At 36.2% G+C, this 21,795-nt stretch overlaps 1 protein-coding gene across 3 annotated transcripts in view; it reads right to left on the bottom strand.

Annotated features, from left to right (window-relative positions):
* Positions 1–21,795, bottom strand: part of EXOC2 (exocyst complex component 2) — a 254,233-nt gene that overhangs the window by 44,900 nt on the left and 187,538 nt on the right. For all 3 annotated transcript variants that reach the window (XM_045841724.1, XM_045841722.1, XM_045841723.1), the window contains exon 23: positions 20,034–20,175. In XM_045841724.1, coding sequence (XP_045697680.1) covers positions 20,034–20,175 — 142 coding nt within the window. The remainder of the gene's footprint in view (positions 1–20,033; positions 20,176–21,795) is intronic.

Genomic DNA, 21,795 nt, shown 5'->3' with positions numbered 1-21,795 from the left:
GATTAAAAAGTATTCACGATAAAGAACATTTTCAAGGTTCCTAAACAGCTCTCATACCAACTCTCTGTCAATCCCCAGCATCCCCATAGGTCATAAGCATCCTGGTATCTGTCACCACAGATGAGTTAGCCTGTCTTTGAAGTTACTTTAAATGGAATCCTTCCTATATTGTACACCCTTTTGCATTTGGCTTTTTTCCCCCCACTTAAATGTGTTTTTGAAATCTATCCAGATTGCGAGGTATCAATAACAAGATGAGTAGCACTTCACTGCACAGATACTGCTATACTGTCTGAATTTACTACAACTTCATACATTCTCCTCTTGATGGACAGTTAGGTTGTTTCCAGTTTATGGCTATCATGAATAAAGCTGTGATGGCCACAGAGTACAACTCTATTTGCACATTTATTTTTCATTTCTCTTAGGAAAATGCCTGAAAGTGGAATTGGTGGGTCCTGGGGTAGATTTATGTTTAAGTTTATAAGAAGCTTTTTACAAAATGGCTACATGATTTTACAGGTTCATCTCCCATGGATGAGAATTCCAGTTACTCCACATCCCTGTCAAAAGAAGTAGTATTGTCTCTCTCTTCAATTTTAACTACTACGTTAGGTCTGAAGTAGAACTCATTGTGTTTTTCCTTGCATTTTTCAATAGCAAATAATGTTGCATATCTTTCATTTATTGGACATTTATATATCTTCTTTATTGAAATAACTGTTCATATATTTATCAACTCTCAGTACATGTGTTGATAAGACGGTCTTTCTCCGTGGAAATGTCTTGATGTCTGTCAAAAATTAACTATGTATGTGTGGGTCTATTTTAATATTTTTAAAATATTTTTTATTGTTGTTCAAACACAGTTGTCGCCATTTTCTCACCACCACTAACCCTTACCCCAGCCATCCCCACCTCCCACCCTCAATCCTATGCCCCTTTGGCTTTGTCCACGTGTCCATTATACATGTTCCTGAAAACCCCTCTCCCTTTCTCCTCATTATCCCCTTCCACCTCCTCCTCTCTGGTTACTGTCAGTTTGTTCTTAACTTCAATGTCTCTGGTTATATTTTGCTTGCTTGTTTGTTTTGCTGATTAGGTTGCACTTATAGGTGAGATCATATGGTATTTGTCTTTCACTGCCTGGCTTATTTTACTTAGCACAATACTCTCCAGATCCACCCATGCTGTTGCAAAAAGCAGGGGCTGCTTCTTTCTTACTGCTGCATATTATTCCATAGTGTAAATGTACCAGTTTTTTGATCCATTCATTTACTGATGGGTACTTAGGCTGTTTCCAGCACTTGGCCATTGCAAATTGTGCTGCTATGAACATTGGGGTGTACAGGTTCTTTTGAATTGCTGTTTCAGGATTCGTAGGGTATAGTCCTAGCAGTGGAACTGCCAGGTCAAAAGGCAGTTCCATTTTTAGATTTTTGAGGAATTCCACAGTTTTGCATAGTGGCTGCACCTGTCTGCATTCCCATCAACAGTGTACAAGGGTTTCCTTCTCTCCACAGCATCACCAGCACTTGTTTCTTGATTAGGTTATGATGGTCATTCTGATCAGTGTGAAGTGGTATTTCACTGTGGTTTTCATTTGTATCTCTCTGATGGCTAATGATGCTGAGCATCCTTTCATGTCTCTGGGTCCCCTATAAGTCATCTTTGAAGAAGTTTCTGTTCAGGTCCTTTGCACATTTTCTAATTGAACTGTCTTCCTAGAGTGGAGTCGTGTGAGTTCTTTACATATTTTGGAGATCAAACCCTTGTCCGAAGTCTCATTGGCTAATATGTTTTCCCATATGTTTGGTATCCTTTTCATTTTGCTGATGTTTTCTTTAACCATGCAGAAGCTTCTTATTTTGATGAAGTCCCATTTGTTTATTCTCTCCTTTATGTCCCTTGCTCTAGGGGACATACCATTGAAAATACTGCTTCATGGAATATCTGAAATTTCCTTGCCTGTGTTCTCCTCTAGGAGTTTATTTGTGGTGTCCTGACTTATATTTAAGTCTTTTATTCATCTTCAGTTTATTTTTGTGTATGTTATAAGTTGGTTGTCAAGTTGTACATTTTTTTGCATGTAGCTGTCCAGATCTTACAACACCAATTGTTGAAGAGGCTATTTTTACTCCATTGTATGCTTATGTCCACTTTGTTAAATATTAGTTGACCATAGAGACTTGGGTTCATTTCTGGGCTCTGTATTCTGTTCCAATGATCTATATGTCTGTTCTTATACCAGTACCAGACTATTTTGATTACAGCAGCCTTGTAATATAGTTTGATATCAGGTATTGTGATCCCTCCTACTTTGTTCTTTCCCAACACTGCTGTAGCTATTCTGGGTTGTTTATGGTTCCACATAAATTTTTGAAATGTTTGTTCTATATCTGTGAAATATGCCATTGGTACTTTAATAGCAATTGCATTGAATCTATAAATTGCTTTGGGTATTGTGGACATTTTTGTGGGGAGCCAAGCAGGATAATGCATGCCAAGGGAGTTGGAAGAAGGCCTCAGGTTCAGCACAGCTGCCCCAGGCCATGGACGACTGCCTGATAGATTGTTTTAAGAAAAGAATGACTTGGCTGCTTGCTATATTACTGTACCAGAACAGAGCAGCAAATGTTCTTAAAAAATAAAATGTACCTAGCCTTGCAGTTTGTCTTTCTTACACTCTGCTTCAAAGCTGGCTCAATATATACAGCCTGACTTCACCAATAAACAGTTCCCTCTTCTGCATCCCAGAGAAGGGACTCCACCTGACCCCACTCTGTCTCTTTATTACTTAATCCCCCTGTCACCTTCCCTCAGGACCTGACCCATCCAGCCAGGCTGGATGGATGATGTTAATTCTTCCAATCCATCAACATGGTATTTGCTTCTATTTGTTTGTGTCTTCCTTAATTTCCTTCTTTCGTGTTGTACAGTTTTCCGAGTACAGATCTTTTATTTCCTGGGTTAGGTTTACTCCTGGGTACTTTATTTTTTCTTGTTGCTATATCAAATAGGATTTTTTCCTGATTTCTGTTTCTGATATTTCATTGTTAGTGTACAAAACTGCCTTGGATTTCCAAATACTGACTTTGTATCCCATTGTTATGCCACATTCACTAATTAGATCAAGTAATTTTCAGCAGAGTCTATAGGATTTTCTATGGACACTAACATGTCACAATGACAGTTTTGTCATGCAAACAATGACAGTTTTGTTTCTTCTTTTCCAATTTGGATGTCTTTTATTTCTTTGTCTTGTCTGATTGCTGTGGCTAGGACTTCTATTACTATGTAGACTAGAAGTGGTGAAAGCAGACATCCTTGTCTTCTTCCTGATCTGTGTGGGAAAGCTTTTAGTTTTGCTCATTGAGTATGATGTTGGCTGGAGATTTCTTGTATATAGCCTTTATTATGTTGAGGTATGCTCCCTCTCCTTCCATTTTGCTGAGTGTTTATATCATCAATGGGTGCTGTAACTTATCAAATGCATCTTCTGCATCTATTGATATAATGTGACTTTTATCTTTCCTTTTGATTATGTTATGTATTAGGTTTATTGATTTGTGAATATTGTACCATCCTTGCATCCCTGAGATGAATTCCATTTGATCATGGTGTATGATCTTTTAATGTATTGCTGGATGCAATTTGCCAATATTTTGTTGAAGATTTTAGCATCTATGTTTATCAGCAATACTGGCCTGTAGTTTTTTTTTTTTTTCCTTTCTTTCTTGTATCTTTCTCTGTTTTGGGGATTAGGATGATTTTGGCTTTGTAAAAAGAGTTTGGGAATCTTCCCTCCTCTAGAATTTTTTGGAATAGTCTGTGAAGGATAGGGGTTAGCTCTTCCTTAAATGTTTTGTAAGATTCTTCTGCAAAACCATGCAGTCCAAGGTTTTTGAGTGATGACTTCTGAGTTAACTGCTTTGATTTCATCAGCTGTAATTGGTCTGTTCAGGCTTTCTGCTTCTTCTTCATTGAGTTTTGGAAGATTATATGGTCCCAGAAATTTGTCCATTTCACACAGGTTTTCAAATTTCTTGGCATTTAGTTGTTCATAGTAATTTCTTACAATCCTTTGTACTCCTGTGGTATTAGTTGTAATCTCTCCTCTTTCATTTCTGATTGTGTTTATTTGGGCCCTCTCTCTTTTTTTCTTAATGAGTCTGCTTAAAGGCTTGTCAATTTTGTTTATCTTTTCATAGAAAGTGCTCCAGAATTATTGGTCCTTTATATTGTTCTTTAAGTCTCAATGTCGTTTAATTCAGCCCTGATATTGGTTATTTCCTTCCTTCTACTTGCTCTGGGCTTTGTTGTTGTTCCTCCAGTTCTTGTACATGTAGGATTAGGTTGTATATTTGAAATATTCTATGTCTTTTAGTTAGACCTGTATAGCTATGAACTTCCTTCAGGACTGCCTTCACCCTGTCCCATAAGTTTTGGACTATTGTGAGTTTATTTTCATTCATGTGTAGAAACTTTTTGATTTTTAACTTGATCTCACTCTTAACCCACTCATTGTTTAACAGCATGCTAGTCAATGTCCATGAATTTGAGTATTTTTTAGTGTTGTTTTTTTTTTCCTGGAGGTTAGTTTCTATTTTCAAGCCATTGTGGTCTGAGAAGATGGTTGATATGATTTTAATTTTCTTGAATTTGTTAAGGTTTGTTTTGTGTTCTGTCATATGGGGTATCTTTGAAAATGATCCATATGCTTTGGAAAGAATGTGTATTTTGCTTCTTTGGGATGGAAGGTTCTATATATATCATTAAGTCTATTTGATCTAGGGCAGAGGTGTCAAACTCATTTTCACCAGGGGCCACAACAGCCTCGCGGTTGCCTTCAAAGGGCTAAATGTAATTTTAAGACTGTATAAATGTAACTACTCCTTAACTAGGGGAAAGGAGCTCGGAGCTGCCATCAGGTAGAAACAAGGTGCCGCGCCAGAGGAAACAAGATGGAGAGCCACATTCAGCCCATGAGCCGGGCCTTATGTTTGCCACCTGTGATCTAGGGTATTGTTCAATGAAGCAATATCCTTGTTGATATTTTGTTTAGAAGATCTATCCATTTTTGACAGTGGGGTGTTAAAATACCATAGTATAAGTGTGTTACTCTCTATATCTTTCTTGAAGTCCTCTAAGATTTTCCTTATACATTTAGGTGCTCCTATGTTGGGTGCATATATGTTTGTAATGATTATGTCTTCTTGATGGATTCTTCCCTTAAGTATTAAGAAATGTCCTTCTGCGTCTCTTTTTTTAGCTTTGTTTTGAAGTTTATTTTGTCTGATATAGGTATTGCTACTCTAGGAGTTTTTTCCTGTCCATATGCTTGGAATATTATTTTCAACCCTTCACTTTCAGTCTGTGTGGGTCTTTTGTTCTGAGGTGGGTCTCTTGTAGACAGCATATGTGTGGGTCATGTTTTCTTATCCATTCAGCTACTCTGTGTCTTTTGATTGGAGCATTTAACCCATTTACATTTAAAGTTATTACTGATAGGTACTTTTGCACTTATTCCCTTTGTACCTGCGTTTCTCTCTCACTCTTTTCCTTCCTTTTCTCAGAGCAGTCCCTTTAGCATCTATTGAAGTGCTAGCTTGCTGGAGATGTATTCTTTCAGCCTTCTTTTGTCTGGGGAAACTCCTTCTTTTGCCTTCCATTTTAATTGAGAGCCCTCCTGAGTAGAGCAGTTTTGGTCGCAGGCCTTGTTTTTAATTACTCAGAATATATCTTGCCATTCCCTTCTGGCTTGTACTGTTTCTGTTGAGAAGTCAGCTGCTAGCCTTATTGGGGCTCCCTTCTGTTACTTCGTATTTCTCTCTTGCTGCCTTCTATTGCTTGTTTCTCCTTTTCTCCTTCTTGTATCCCTGTTATATGAATATTATTATGTTTCATGTTGTCCTGCAGTTCCTTTAACACCTCTTCATTCCTTTTGAGTTATTTTCCTTTTCTTGCTCTTTCAGGGAGCTTTTTTCTGCCTTTTCCTCCATTTCGCTGATTCAATCCTCTGCTTCATCTAGCCTGCTTTTTATTCCTCCTACTGTGTTCTTCAATTCAGAGAATGCATTCTTCATTCCCTCTTGGCTCTTGTTGATAGTGTCTATGTCCTTTTCATGTTGACATAGTTTGAAGTAAGTTCCTTGTAGTTTCCCTGTAGTTTTTGGTAATTGTCAGTGAGCTCATTGAGCTTCCTTATAACCATTGTTTATCTTGCCTCTATTTCATTTAGCATTCTTTCTGAGAATTCCTTTCCTTTCATTTGGGGTTTGTTTCTTTTCTTCCCATTGTTTGTGAGACTCTTGTTGTTTGCTTCTGCTTCTTAAATTGATCTGTTTTGACTCCCTGAGTTTGTGGTGTGAACTTCTGTGGTAGGAGACCTGTGAGATTCAGTGGTGAAATCTCCTTGATCACCTGAACTAGATGCTGCTGGGGTGCCCTTCATGCTGTTTATGTTGGCTCTCTGGATGTATCTGGGTTTTTATTGTTGTTGGGTCTTTCTTTGGTGGGTCCTTCCATCCAGCTGCTTGACTTAGGGTCATTCCACCCACCACGTCTTGTATGCTGTTATGCAGGGGCAGACAGGTTTTGCTGAAGCTGATTCTTCTGTCTGAGGTTATAAGGCTTCTCTCTCACTATTGTTCAGTTGTTTTGTTCTGGGTGATTTCTCCAAAATTTAGTTGTAATTCCAGATTGGTCCTGGGAGGAGGTTAGGTGGCTTCCATTCACTCTTCCACCATCTTGACTCCTCCTATTTTAATATTTTCTATTCTATTTCATGGATCAGTTTGTCTAATACCATACTATCTTTATTCCAGTAGCTTTAAAAAGTTGTTAAGTCAATTAGTGAGTACAACAACTTTCTTATTGTGCTTTAGGATTGTCTTGGATATTTGAAGTTCTTACCCTTTTTTAAACAAATTTTAGAATCATCTTCCAGTCTCTACAGATAAATCCTGTTGAGGTCTCCATTGTGAATGCACCGAATCTAGGGATCAATTTGGAAGAACTGACTTAACAATATTGAGACTGCCAATAGAAAAACATGGCACATCACCCATCTATTTAGGTTTTAATTTCATTCACCAGTAATTTCCAGTTTTCAGCTAAGAGATCTTAAATGTCTTTTGTTCATTTTTACTAATTGTGTGGGTTTTAATACAAAAGGAATTTTTAAAAAAGTATATTTTATTTTTTGCCGTATATTATTTTATTATAAACACAATTGATTTTTCTATATTGATTATCTATCCTGAGATCTTAAGAGTAGTTTTGTAGATTCCTGAGGATTTTCTAAATAAACAATGACAGTGTCTTGGAGTAAAAACCCTTTTACTTGTTTTGTATTATTTTTCAATCTTTCTTTGTTGTTGTTTTTGGTTTGTTTTTGTTTTTTGGCTTTATTACAACAGCTATGATCTCCAGTGCAATATTGAATGAAAGTGGTGAGAGTAGACATCCTTGATTCCTTTCTATTCTTAGAAAAAAGTATTTCATATTTCATTATCCTATAATATTAGCTATAGAATTTTTGTCAACCTTTTAATCAGATTTAAGAAGTTTTCTTCTATTTCTATCTGGCTAAGAGTTTTTATTATAAATGAATGTTGAATTTTCTTAAGTGATTTCTTTGTACTACATCATTTTTCTTTTTAAGACTTAATATAGTAATTGATTTTCAATGTTTCACTAACCATGCATGCCTGAGATAAACCCTGCTTAATGTATTAGTACTAGGTCATAATGTATTAGTACTTCAATGTGCAGATAAAACTGCTTTATCTGATTCACTAAACAAATGTTAAAATTCTTCTTCAGTGTTCATGAAGGATATACTGGTCTATAATTTTCTCTCCTTGTAATACCCTTGTCAGATTTTTGGTTTGGGTTATGAGGGCTGCTTTATAAAATGAAATTGGACTTGTTTGTTCCTCCTATGTTTTCTGATATAGTTTGTGTAAAACTGGTATTATTTCCTCCTTAACTGCTTCATAAAATTTACTAGTAAAGATATATGGAGTTAAGGTTTTCTACAAAAATAATGAAAAAGTTTTTTTAATAAACTTTGTGTAAAATTGGTATTATTTCTCCCTAAATGTTTCATAGAATTTGTTAATAAAACTACCCGGACTTGGAGTTTTCTACAAAGAAAGCTTTTGATTGTGAATTCAACTTAATTTTTCTGACATCCAACAATTATCTTTTTTTAAAAAAATTGAAAACCAAAAAAATCCCAAAGTTTGTTTTTTTATATTTACCCACATATTCATCATTTCTGGTGCTTTCATTTCTTCCTTTAGATGTCAGTTTCTACCGCCTGTTAGTTTCTTTGGTTGCGTTCCTCATAGCACTTATAGCACCATTCTATGACTTTCTGCTGAAGGAGTAATCAATCACCAGGTGCTGCAGACTGGAGAGAACCCTCAGGTGAAAGCTACATACAGAAACATCTTGGCCAGCAGGTTCACCTCCTTCAAAGGTTGAAGCATTTCTTCTAGTTTGTTTTCTTTCTAAGGATGCTTCAGTGCTTCAAATACTTGTTTTCCATATTTTGTGCAGAGCTTACCATTTTTAACTGTGGAGTAGTTAGCCTGATACAAGTTCTTACACCATTATTGGAAACCAGAATTCCTCTGAAGTTTGTATTTTTGATTTGGTGGTATTACTAATTAATAAAGCATGCTAAATTTTGTCACCAATGTTAGGACATTTCATCATAGGCTTACACAGAAGCAGTACAGAAACTTTGTAAGTATAATGTAAATGTAAGGTAGGGCTTATCTATCTTACCAGATTTATCTTGATAAATTTGGCTAAAGAAATTTTTACTCCTCCATTTTCAAATGGCTAATAAAGTGATAAACACTGCTGAAAAATTTTATTGCAATAACTAGAGACTTAAATCTAGACTAACATTAGGATGCTCTGGTTATAATTATTCCACCAATGTTAATTTTAAAAGCATATCGAAAAACCATCAAATGACTTGCTGAAATTTAGATTTACTTGGTGTCATTTTTTGGACTGTGAAATCAAGGATGTGCCTATGAAGAAAATAAATCAGTGTACCTTTTTTTTTACGAGTGTGCTGATTCTATGGACAGTTTGCCTTCATTTTTTAAAGATAAAGATTTATTTTTTAAAATAAAAATGTATGTTCTTTGCAATTAGTCAAACAAAATTTTGAAGTAGAAAGTTACAGTTTTCTGAAATTCTCCTTCTTACCCCTTGTCAAGATACATTTGGCAAGCTCTACATCCCAGCTTGCCAAAACCTAGAAAGATAATTGGATAGGAAAAAAGTCCTCTCATCCCATCTCTATAAGAACTTTGGACTTGAGCAGGAAGATTAAGATGGTCCTTGAGATGGGAGTCAACCATCTTCCCAGGGCATGTGGTACCTGAATGAAACCTCTTTCCTTTTGTACCAGCACCTACCTCATGAGTCTGGCTTTTGTTGTGACAGACAGCCCAAACTCCATTTTGTTCAGTTACAATATCACCATATGAGAAAAATGGAATACTGTATCTATTTAAACCTTGATTTTATATGTGTACTAAAAACTTTGTTTTTATTATTAAAAACTAATTTCTCACAAAGAAAATTCTAACCCTACATTTAAAAAATAAAGACATTTTAAAAATAAAAAAAATTGCACATGAAAAACTGTATACATTGTAAATGATACCTTTTTTAAATGAGAAGATAACAAATGCATGAGTGTGTATCAATCTCATCCATTATAAAGGAGTGTGTGTCCATCTCATACACTGTACAGTATGCACAGTATTTAATTAAATATATCATAATTTGTTTAACCTATTAATGAGCATTTCATTGCTTATTTTAGATTTTGCTTATATGAAACAATTCTTCAGTAAACATCCCTAAACATATTTCTTTGTTTACTTCTTTGGTATTTTTCTTAAGATAAATCCTTAGAATTTCTAAGTAAATTATATATGCATATACATACACACACATACATGCATATATGCATTTGTTTCTGTATCGTTGTGCCAATTTATACTCTTAGGACAATCATGGAGGAAAAAATGATGGCATAGTTTGTTTCTTGGTAACTTTGTCAAAAGCAGGTATTAGCAAGCTTTTCAACACTCGCCAACTGGGGGGGGGTAAAAATGTCAATTTAATGTAATTTTAATGCATTAAAATGCACTCAATATGCATTCTTTGAATACTGATGACTTTTAATCTTTTCATGTTTACTGGCCATTTTAGCTCCTTTGTGAATTTCACGATGTGTCCTTCTCTACCAGGTTATCTCTTTTTCTTAAAAGACATTTTTTATACTCATCCAAGGACATGCTTATTGATTTTTAGAGAGGAAGGGAGGGGAAAAGAGGAACAGAAACATTGATGTGCGAGAGAAATAGCGATCAGTTGCATCTTGTACATGCACCGACTGGGGACCTAACCCTCAACCTAGGCCCGTGCCATGACCAGAAATTGAACTTGAGACCTTTTGATTTATGGGATAATGCTCTGACCAAATGAGCCACACTGGCCAGGGATTAACAGATTTTTAATGGAGGTCATGGGCTCTTTGTCTGCCATTACTACATAGTGCTTTTAAGTAGGAGTTGCTGTATTTGAATTCTGAACCACAGCTCCACTACTTCCTAGCTATGAATGACCTACCTAGGGTGACTTATTTACTAACCTCTTCTGTGCTCAATGGCTTCATCTATAAAATGAGGATAAAAATACCTCTTCTTGAGGTGCTGAGGATTAAATTATTTGATCTATGTAAAGTCTTCTTCCTGGCACATAGTGTATACTCAATAAATGATAACTGCATTACTGTGTATGTACATAGTAATAAGTGTGTGTATATAGAAACATATATGTATATAAGTACTATGTGTATAAATGCATACATACATATAACATATGCAATTTATTACTTTAAAAGGCCCACAAACATTTTAATGATCTCTTTGCTCAAAGAACAACATCAAGATTTGAGGTCTATAATCTTCCACTATCTGAAAAATAAAATAAAAATACTGTTTTCCTTTCTCCTCTTTTCTAACATCTATTTTCTAGAAATGCTAAACCAGCCTGAGCTTTTAGTTACTGTATTTTTTGGACTATAAGACGCACTTTTCCCAAATTTGGGAGGAAAATGGGAGTGCGTCTTATAGTCTGAGTGTAGCTTACCTGGCTCGATGTTGCAGGGGATGGGAGTGGTGGGGGAGTGGGATTACAGGTTATTAAATATTTTACCACATTCTTTGCTTCAAAATTTTTTTCCTCTTTTCCTCCTCTAAAGCCTAGGTGCGTCTTCTGATCCAATGCATCTTATAGTCCCCAAAATACGCTACTTAAGTTACAAGGTACATGACATTATATATTATGAATTGTTTCTTAAGAGTTCAGGCAGTGATGTCCTCCTTAGAGAAGTATCTGTTCAAGTTTTTTGCCTATTTTTTAATTGGGCTGTTTGTCTTCTTAGACTGTAGTTGTGTGAGTTCTTTATATATTTTGGAGATCAAACCCTTGTCCGAAGTATCACAGGCAAATATGTTTCCCCATACGGTTGGTTCTCTTTTCATTTTAATGCTATTTTCTTTAGCTGTGCAGAAGCTTTTTATTTTGATGAGATCCCATTTGTTTATTTTTTCCTTTATATCCCTTACTCTAGGGGACATATTGGTGAAAATATTGCTGTGTGGAATATCTGACATTTTCCCTCAGATTCCATAATAGAAAACTAAAAATGAAACTACCTTTCAAACCAACAATTCCACTGCTGGGATTATACCCTAGGAACCCTGAAACACCAATTCAAAAGAACCTATGCACCCCAATGTTCATAGCAGCACAATTTACAATAAACAGCCAAGTGCTAAGTGCCCACCAGTAAATGAATGGATCAAAAAACTATGGTACATTTAAACAATGGAATACTACACAGCAGAAACAAAGAAAGAAATCCTACCCTTTGCAACGGCATGGATGTACCTGGACAGCATTACACTAAGTGAAATAAGCCAGGCAGTGAAAGACAAATACCATATGATCTTACCTATAAGTGGAACCTAATCAGCAAAACAAACAAGCAAGCAAAATATAACCAGAGACAATGAAATCAAGAACAAACTGACACTGACCAGAGGGGAGGTGGAAGGGGATAATGTTGGGAAAAGGGAGAGGGGTTTTCAGGAACATGTATAAAGGACACATGGGCAAAGCCAAACGGGGTTAAGATCGAGGGTGGGAGGTGGGGATGGGTGGGGATGGCTGGGGTAGTGGGGAGTGGTGGGGGGGGGAATGGAGACAACTGTACTTGAACAACAATAAAAAATAATAAAAAATAAATAGACTTCAGATAGTGAAAATGTCTAAAAGATTCTGAGAGGTAAAACTATAATGTAAAATAAATGTTCTCTTGAATAGAATAAGCACAGACTTAAGATTTGTCCATAGTCTTTGTCCCCATTATTAGATTTATACTTTCTCTTCCTTCACCTTTTCTAAATATGCTCCCCCAGCTCATCATGCTACAGTGAAAACACACATCTAATAACTCTCACTCACTGGTGAAACTGAGCACTATGGGTTCTGAAATCTGACATATTACTGATTATGGGAAATTATTTTGCTCTGAATTATATATGTCATATATAAGCAATCAATACTTTATGCATCTATATTTTCAGAATGGCACCATATTTATATGTCATGAATTATATTTCTTACCCCCCTTATAATTTCAATGACTACAAATAATATAAAAGCATTTTGAATTAAAAATCACTAAAGTACTTTACCTACATAAAAATGGTTAAATTAAAATTCACTTATTAACTATATTTAAGGAATATACCTCTTAGAAAAAATAGTTAAAACCAGTATTTAAGTAAAAATTGAAGGACTATTTTTATTTATTTAAATACTTACTAAATATATTTTAAAAACTAGAATGTCCATGTGTATTTGCAAATGGAGACTAATATATTGTTAAATTGAGTTAAAACTTACCAAATGTAAATACTCAGAGTTCTTAATAACTGTGGATAATAGAACAATTAAATAGTCAGGTGACTCAGAACTAACCAGAATAACCTTTCCTGACATACATACAAATAAAGAGGTGACAACAATTTAAATATCCAACTACCAGGTTAAAAAAGCATGGCTATTGCTTTAATGGTATCTCTTCTTGAATCATGAAATTGAATCATAAAATTAATCAACTGGATTTTTTAATTACTACATTTAGTATCAGAAACTACATTTACTAACTTAAGCAATAAGTAATTAGTTACCTAAATGATTCAAAAAATTCAATTTTGGGAGATAAAAACTCTAAAAATAATACTAAGTTGTTAATTGAAATTATTTTGGAAGATTAGCAGTCAAACTATTTTGGCTGTTCACTTTATATAACATCTTAAGTCAATCTTTAAACAAAATAAAAATCACTATATGACTATGCAAGACTGAGGTTCAGTTCAGTTAGTGATCACGGAAGTACACAAAAAACAGAACCAAATACAGTTTATAAAAGTGAAATGAACACTGACAACATCTAACTGTTTTTGGAAACAGAAAGAGTAAATGAACTGCTGACATCACAATCTCATGTCCCTTCTGTTCATGAAATGATGTTTATCTTACAAAATGAGCTATGTAAAAAAGCTGTACCACTTAATGTTATACAGCCAGCAGAACCTTCATTTTGCTTGTAAAATTATCCAGAGGCCACAAACCACTGTTACTCACACCAAAGGCATTTGCTAGTTCAATTTCATAGCTGAGAAAATATGAAGATATCCCTCACCGAGGTCCTGTCTTAGGATCTACCATGGTGTAACAACATCTCAAGTACTGCGACTCATTGTGCCCCTTAAGACAGGAGAAAACCTCATTCACTGCTGTTTTTCAAGGGCATCCCTTAAATAAGTGAGCTGATAAAAAAGGAAGCCTGCATCTCCCTCCTTCAGGAATGCTGTCATTGCTGTGGCAGGTATTCAGAATGCGCTCAAGACTCCTGACTGTTGTGTGACAAGGCAGAGAGGGTGGGAGGAAAAAAGAGAACCTTCTTCTGTATCACTCACAAGTCAACTGTGTTTCTCAGTAATGCTCAGACTCTAAATGAAGACATACATGGACAACTATTTCTGAGGACAGACGCTTAGTGACCAAGCCTTGTTTGTTGCAATAATCATTAAACATATAGGAAACATGCAGTACTTGTGTCAAGACTTAGCCTATTCTCACAGAAACATCACAAGTAATTTGATGATCTTGAATGTATATACCAAAAAATTTAAGAATGTCAGTGCTAAGAGTTATGTTTAATACATGCTAATAATTGAAGAAAGTATTAATTTTATCAAAATTAAACTATCCCCAAATAGCACGTTACCTTTTGCATGGCAATGACACAAAGAACTGCTTATATGTTCAGTAGACATGATATTTATATTTTAATTCAAAAGCAAGTGCTCAAAATTTAAAGAGTAAACAAAGCTACCATATGAGAATTCACAGGACATAAGAAAATGAGTGTTAATATCACTTTAATTCAACAAATATGAATATTCACTGTGTACTATTTATCAAAAAGTGAACAAGAATAATAATGAAAATTAGAACACCATATGATTTACTTTCGTATTGGAAAAATTTTGAGAAAAATAACTGCAAAACTATATCGCAAATGCTCAGCACATAATAAACTGAGGAGTGCCCTGGATATTTAGTAAGACAAGACTGTATACTCATAAAATAAAAATAATCCAGAGAAAGCTGAGAGTTGGAAGGATAGCAATAGAAGAATTAGGAAAGAAAATTAGGAACAAAGATGTATCACTAGAGAACAAGGCTAAGATCACTCATACCCTCTTACTCCCAATCACTATGTACAGATATGAAAATTGGGCAGTGAAGAAGGGTGATAGGAAAAAAGTTGATTCATATAAAACTTGGTATTTGAGAAAAGCTCTGTGGATATGCTGGACTGCCAGAAAGATGAACAAGTGGGTCCTAGAGCCAATGAAGCCTGGAACATCACTAGAAGCAAAAATAACAAAATTGAGGCTATCCTACTTTGGGCACAACATGAGAAGGCAGGGTTCTCTGGAAAAGATAATAATGCTAGTGGAAAAAAAAAGCAGAAAAAAAAGACCAAATATGAGATGGGATGACCCCATAAAAGGAGCTATAGGACCAACCAAGACTATAGCAGCTGAGCTGGGCTGTTGAGGACAGGACATTGTGGACATAACTCATTCACAGATTGCCAGGCCTAGGAGTTGACTGACTCAATGGTATGTAACATATATGTATACTAATAAACTATCCATATTCCTTCACTCTACATACACACAGCATCTTTTGCATGTTGTGACTGTGCTAAACATTGGGAGTGTGGACATGAAAAATACAGCCCCTGTAGTAGGGAGACTGAATACAGCAGAAGAGCAGTACTAGCAAGATAATGATGACGGTACCTATGTGCAAGGGTGTATAAAGAAGAGAAAACCACTGCAGAAACACTAAATCTTCCAGGATGGATTCGAAAGGGATACCAGTCCATCCTGGAGGCACATGGGAAGGCGAGCAGGGAAAGCTTCCCAGAGGAACAGTGACTGAGTATCAGGAAAGACCAGAATGGAGCAGGCATGGGCTTTCAGCACTTAGTGGTTCTGACAGAGTTAGGAGTGAGAATTTATTTGATAGTAGGAGTGTGAGAGAAATAAAGGATAGTCATGAGCAAGTATTAGCAGTAGCAAAGCCTACCAAGTTTAGGTTTTAGCTAATGGACAACGGGTCACCCTGGAAAGTTTTAAGCAGGGGAGTGACAGATCCAATTTATATTTTAGAAAGATGAGCTTTTCAAAAAGACAGAAGTGGACTTGAAACAGGCAAGACTAGATGCTGAGACTATGAGGAGGCACTCAAGTGTCCTGATAAGAAACAATTAGAAATAATGAGGGGAAGAACATGAGGATGGAGACAAGAGGGTGGTACTTAAAACTAGCTATCTGATAAAACAGGAGTGGTACAGCGAATCTTGGTTGACGTCTCCATCGCTTCTCATTGAGTTGGTGTACAGAAGCAAAAAGAACTGATTTGGAGCTGATGAGAAAGAGAAGATGACAAGTTTGCTTTTGAACTTGCTAAGTTGAAGAGGCCTAAGGAATGTTCCAATGGAGGTATCTACCAGGAAGGTAGATAGAAAGATTTGAAGCTGAACATAAAGACACTAGGCTGCAGGCATAGATGCTGGAGGCACCACTCAGTTTTACATGAGTGGATGACTCAGAGAAAGTTTGAGGAAAGATCAATAATAGAGAGAGGAACAGGAAAATAGCCAACCCATGAAAGAAACTAAGGGCCACCAACTAGTGAGATCAGTGATGCCAAGGAAAGACAGCCTCAAGAAGAGAGTCCAACAACTGGGAGCGATACAGAGACATGGATTAGGGAAAGGAGTACATTGATCAGATCCCCCAATTATATTATAACCTCAGAGGTGGCTTTGGTGAGAACAGGCTCAGTGGAATGGTGAGGGTGCAGGTACACTTCAGGGGTGAGAAGTCATTTGACAAGAGAGGAAAGATAGGACTAGTTTGGAATCTTTAAGGGATGACAAAGATGCCTTTTTCAAAAGCTGGGTTGTTAACAGAAGGGAGAGCTTAGTTATTAGAAGGGAATTGTGATTTATAGTTAGGATCACCATGGTTTCTGGTTTAGTGTCTAATGTCTTAGGCATCCCCTTCACCCCTTAACTCTCAGGAGGTAATAATTTGGTTACCTTATGATAGTTAAAATTTAGAAGATTGTAACAACAAGTATTATGTGATAATTATATGCAAGGCATTGAGCCAGATATTTATGGGGACTTAATGACCGAAACTGTTTGCAAAGAGCTTAGAAATTTAGGATGTGCACAAATATGTGTGTGCATATGTGTGCACACATGGCCTACTACTATAGGACGACACTTTTATTTCTGAATATATGTATGGTATTGGACTGTTTCCACAAACATTTGTGACAGCAGGTTGGGCCTTTCTTTTCCACTGAGAAAATTTACATACATTACAGACAAGAAGAGGTGTCCCAAATGAGAACAGGAAAGCGATCACTGGATGCCTCCCATCTTGGCCATCTTAGATAGAAGGTGGAGGTGGGCCACCCAAGGGGGAGAAGCAGTAAATCAGGCTGGTTGACAGAGCTCAAGCTCTTTTTGTCTAGTCCTCCGAGGATTGGGGTGAAAGGGCAGGGCAGTGACATTCAGTTCTGCTAAGAGCTGTCAAACAAATTTGAAACAGACCTGGAGCTAGTTCACCACCAGAAGGCTAAGAACATAGTAAGGGCAATATCTGACACCATGTATTGTTACCTTGAGTAGAAAATAGAGAGATTTTGTTGAAAAATCATTCTGGTATCTGCCCTATGGAATCTGAATCTTTCAGCCACTACTCTATAAAAATACTTAATTTGAAGTCTCAAAATGTTAAAGAAATCTCCTCACATCTGTATTTAAAAATCCACCTAACACAGGGGAATATAAAAGAAGACAGAGCTGTTAAAAGGTGTAAGAGGGGTTCAGAGAACAAGAGACCCATCTTGTCAATGTGATGGAGGCAGACTTCTTAGAGAAAGCACTCAGCTCAGAGGTGGGCCTAAAGCATGCACAGGTCAGTCGGGGGTGGGGTGGTGATGAGCAGGCCCTGAGGCCACAAAAGAAGTACCTCAGTGAGCTCCCAGGGGGTCATCCATACAGTTAGTAAACAAATATTTACTGACCAGGTTCTATGTACCAAGCAGTAGTCTAGATACTGGAGATACAGGATTGAGGGGATAAGAATTTATTTGTGAATATGCAAAGGTGTGAACTCTTGTGGTGACATTTCTCACCTGAACTGAACAGAATATTATTATCACTTCATGCTTCTCTAAAGTAACCCCTGTTGTGCATGTAGCATAATATATATGGTACATGTACTATATTATCTTTCTAAAATCCAAAAATATTGAAATTCCAAGTCATCTGGGCCCAAGATTTTTAAATAGAGACTGTAGATCAAAAGTTGCCCAAGCTAATGACTGATGATCTTGAGAATGAGAGAGAATGATAATTTGTTGTTGAAAGTCATTATTTATTTACTTAAAGTCATAAACCATGCTTATCAGAGAAGGCCAATTTTATCAACAATCTTGTGATAATTAACCCACAGACTATGACCTTATGGATTTAGTTTTAATAATCTCATTCAGAATAAAGGCCAGTGCTAGAACCACATGTATAAATTCACCATTGAAATAATTATTTTACAAATAAAATGTAAGTAATTTTCACAGGTTAAATCTAAAATACCATGACTATTCTGCATTGGTCATGACATTTCTTCAGGTTGGATGGCTAGTATAGTGATATTTAAGTTGAGGTCTGAATGACAAAATGTAGTCAGCCCTATGAAGATAAGGGAGAATTATTGTCTAAGCAAAGAAGTAACAGTCTTGAGAGGCCCTGAGGTGGAAGGATTTGGGAAGTCTGGGCAACAAAAAGGTCCACTGTGTTGCAGCACAGCTGAATCATGGGCGTGAAGATGCACTGAGGCACAAGCAGGGGTCAGGACTACACTCTGTAGATTTTACTGTAAGTACAATATAATGGGAATATACTGCAAGGATTTTAAGTACAAAACTGACAGGATCTAATTTAAAATTTAAAAGGATGTCTTTGGGATATAAACTATAATCCAGTTTGGAAAAAGTAGAGATATATATAGAAAGGTAATGGAATTTAGAAAAAAGATCAATTATGGCCAGCTATAGGTAAAAGGCAATAATAATAGGTAAAGGCTTATATGACAATAATGACTTGTGGTCAGTTTCAAAAATTAAATACCTGTGGTCACATAAAATATTATTAATTTAATGAATCTGGTTTTTACTTTCGATTTTTGACATCACTATATTGTTAGTATCTACTGTAAACACTATGATAAAAACCAAAGGTGTTAAATAGTAAACAATTTTACTGCCATTTAATAAAATCATTACACAATAAAAACAATAGTGATTACAGTGGTGAGTTAAAAGAATGAAGATTAACTCAAATCTGTTAACCATTCACTGGTGAATCTACATATATATCTCCAAGAAAAACCCTATGTCTAATATAAACATGATCATTTCTATCTAAGATTACTTCTACATATAAATGTCAATAGGCAGCTCAATTTTATGTATTGCAAACTACTTCATATAAAGAAGTAACTATTTCATTAATCAAAGAGTTTATTTGATTCAGCAAGCAACAATTAATACTGAAATGGCGTCAGTCATTTTCCTGCAGGTCAATTTTCTTTGCTAAATTACTACAATAATCTTACTCCTATATATTTTCCTTTCATCCTTCACCTTCTCAGCATCAATAATTAGGTCTTATGTAGAAGTGTCCAGATTTCTTAACTAAATTTTTTGATAATGGTCTCAAAGTCATTGTAGAAAACTGTCAAAATCTGGCCCTGGCCTTGTGGCTGGAGTATTCTCTCACACACCAAAAGGTTGTAGGTTCAGTCCCTGGTCAGACTATGTATGGGAGGCAACTGGTCAATGTTTTTCTTTCTCACTCTCTCCGCCCCCTCCCCCTTCTTCTCTCCCTAAAATCAATAAAAACATATCTTTGGGTGAGGATTAAAATATGTGCAACAAAGGAATATTACAGGAAGCAAGTATACATTACAAAAATTATAATATATTATAAGGTATAATAAATTATTCTCTGGAATTTAAAAATAATTATGCCATTAAGTATTAATGATTAAAAAGCATACTAAATTCCAAACTATCAAGAAATGGCTTTTAGCTAATAAAAAGTTACAATCAAACTAATCTCTCAGTGAATATAAGAAAAGTGATTAAAAATAATAGCATTTTAAACATATGTTAATTGATAAAAAGCATATCCATATTTATTACTCTAGATGTACTAGAATACTTTTAGAGAACTTCAATAACTTGAAATCATTTACCTGTTGGAGGCAGGCAGTCTTTCCAATCAAAATAGCCTGCATAAATTCCAGGTTCTAAGGAGCCAACGATGGGATCTGCTTTCAATTCAATGTAATTTTCAAACAGCCTGTGGTCTAAATCTTTCAATAAAGTCATGCTAACCTAAAAACATATAATAAAGAATAATTTTAAGTTGTCCACTTGAGGGTGAAGGAAGAGATAATAATGTAAATTTAAAAACACTTCAGCATATTTTAAAAGTACATATCAATTTTCCTACAAAAACATTTATTTTATTTATGTTCAGTAATAAAGATCATTTTTAGCACAGCTATTTAATAGAATAAGGATTAATTCCCATATGTGGACTGTAGGTTATTTACACAGAATGTTCAGCCTATATGTACTGTGAGTTCCTGCTGGTAGTGGAAGTAGAACAGGGTGAGGAAGTGAGTTAGTACCAGTCCAACAAGTCTGTGCTGGGTCCCACAGACACCCAAGAAGTTATGGAGTGGGTGGGTAGAATGCTGAGTTTGGGAAGTAAAGAGTCTGTGGGCCCAATTCTTCTGCAGTAGACTAGTAACCTGTCTACTTCTATACCATTGACCCACAAAACACAAGCATCTCTCTAACACAAGACCTGAGTTTTAAGACACTAATATCGAGAAACAAACACACATCTAGGGAGTCTAGCAGCTATAAATAAGGATGTTTGTCAGGCAGTGAAATTCAGCTGTAGAGGAGAAAAGCAACAACTTGAACTTAGAAAAATAATTAAAATCCTTCAGGAAATTAAAGTATAACATAAAGCAAGACTCCATGAAGATAGACTTCTGGCCAAGATGGAGGTGTCGGTAATCACGATTTACCTCCTTGTACAACCATGAAAAGGATCACAGCTAACTTAAAAACAAAAAAACAACCAGAACTGCCAGAAAATCAAACTGCATATAAGTCTGACAACCAAGGATTTAAAGAAGAAATATTCATCCAGATAGGTAGGAAGAGCAGAGATGTGGAGCCAGGGTGGAGAGGACGTGGTGTGCTGGCGGGGCAGCAGCAGTTGGTGGCCAGTGGAAAAGGTGGTCCTGCATTTTTACATGAGGTGGATAAAAACCAGGGAGGACACCTAGAGAGAAAGCGATCCCAGCCCCAGGCCAGACTCCATAGCCCAGTGTTCCAGTGCTGGGAAATAAAGCCTCATAATTTCTGGCTGTAAAATCCAGTGGGGGTTGGGGTGACAGAAGAAACTACTGGTCTCTCAAGAGAATCCATTTAAAGGACCCAGAAGGTCCTAGAATGTATGCAAACCCACCCACTCTGGCATTCAGCATCAGGGCAGCAGCTAGAAGGGTGCCAGTTGCATACAGGAAGTGGAGGAAGTGACTGGAAATGAGGCGAGAGCCAAGCAAGTGATACTATTCTTACTCTGACCCCTCCTCCACATACAGTGCCACAAAGTGGCTAAGTGGAGTGTCTTATCCGGGAGAATACCTAAGGCTCCACCTCTTACACATAACAGGTGTACCAAAACAAGGTACACCTCAAAACAGCTCTACCTAATACACAGAAACAAACACAGGGAGGCTGCCAAATTGGGAAGACAAAGAAATATGGCCCAAATGAAAGAACAGACCAAAACTTAGGAAAAAGAACTAAGTAAAACGGAGATGGCCAAACTGTCAGATGCAGAGTTCAAAACACAGGTGATGAAGATGCTCAGAGAACACCATGGCACAGACATAAGGGAAGAAATGAGGGCTATACTAAGTAAAATAAAGA

This window comes from Phyllostomus hastatus, unplaced genomic scaffold (assembly GCF_019186645.2).
Source record: "Phyllostomus hastatus isolate PE091 unplaced genomic scaffold, TTU_PhHast_1.1 phas_contig_37, whole genome shotgun sequence".
NCBI lineage: Eukaryota > Metazoa > Chordata > Mammalia > Chiroptera > Phyllostomidae > Phyllostomus > Phyllostomus hastatus.
The sequence above is the reverse complement of the archived record's forward strand: the minus strand, read 5'-3'. Positions and strand labels throughout refer to the sequence as shown.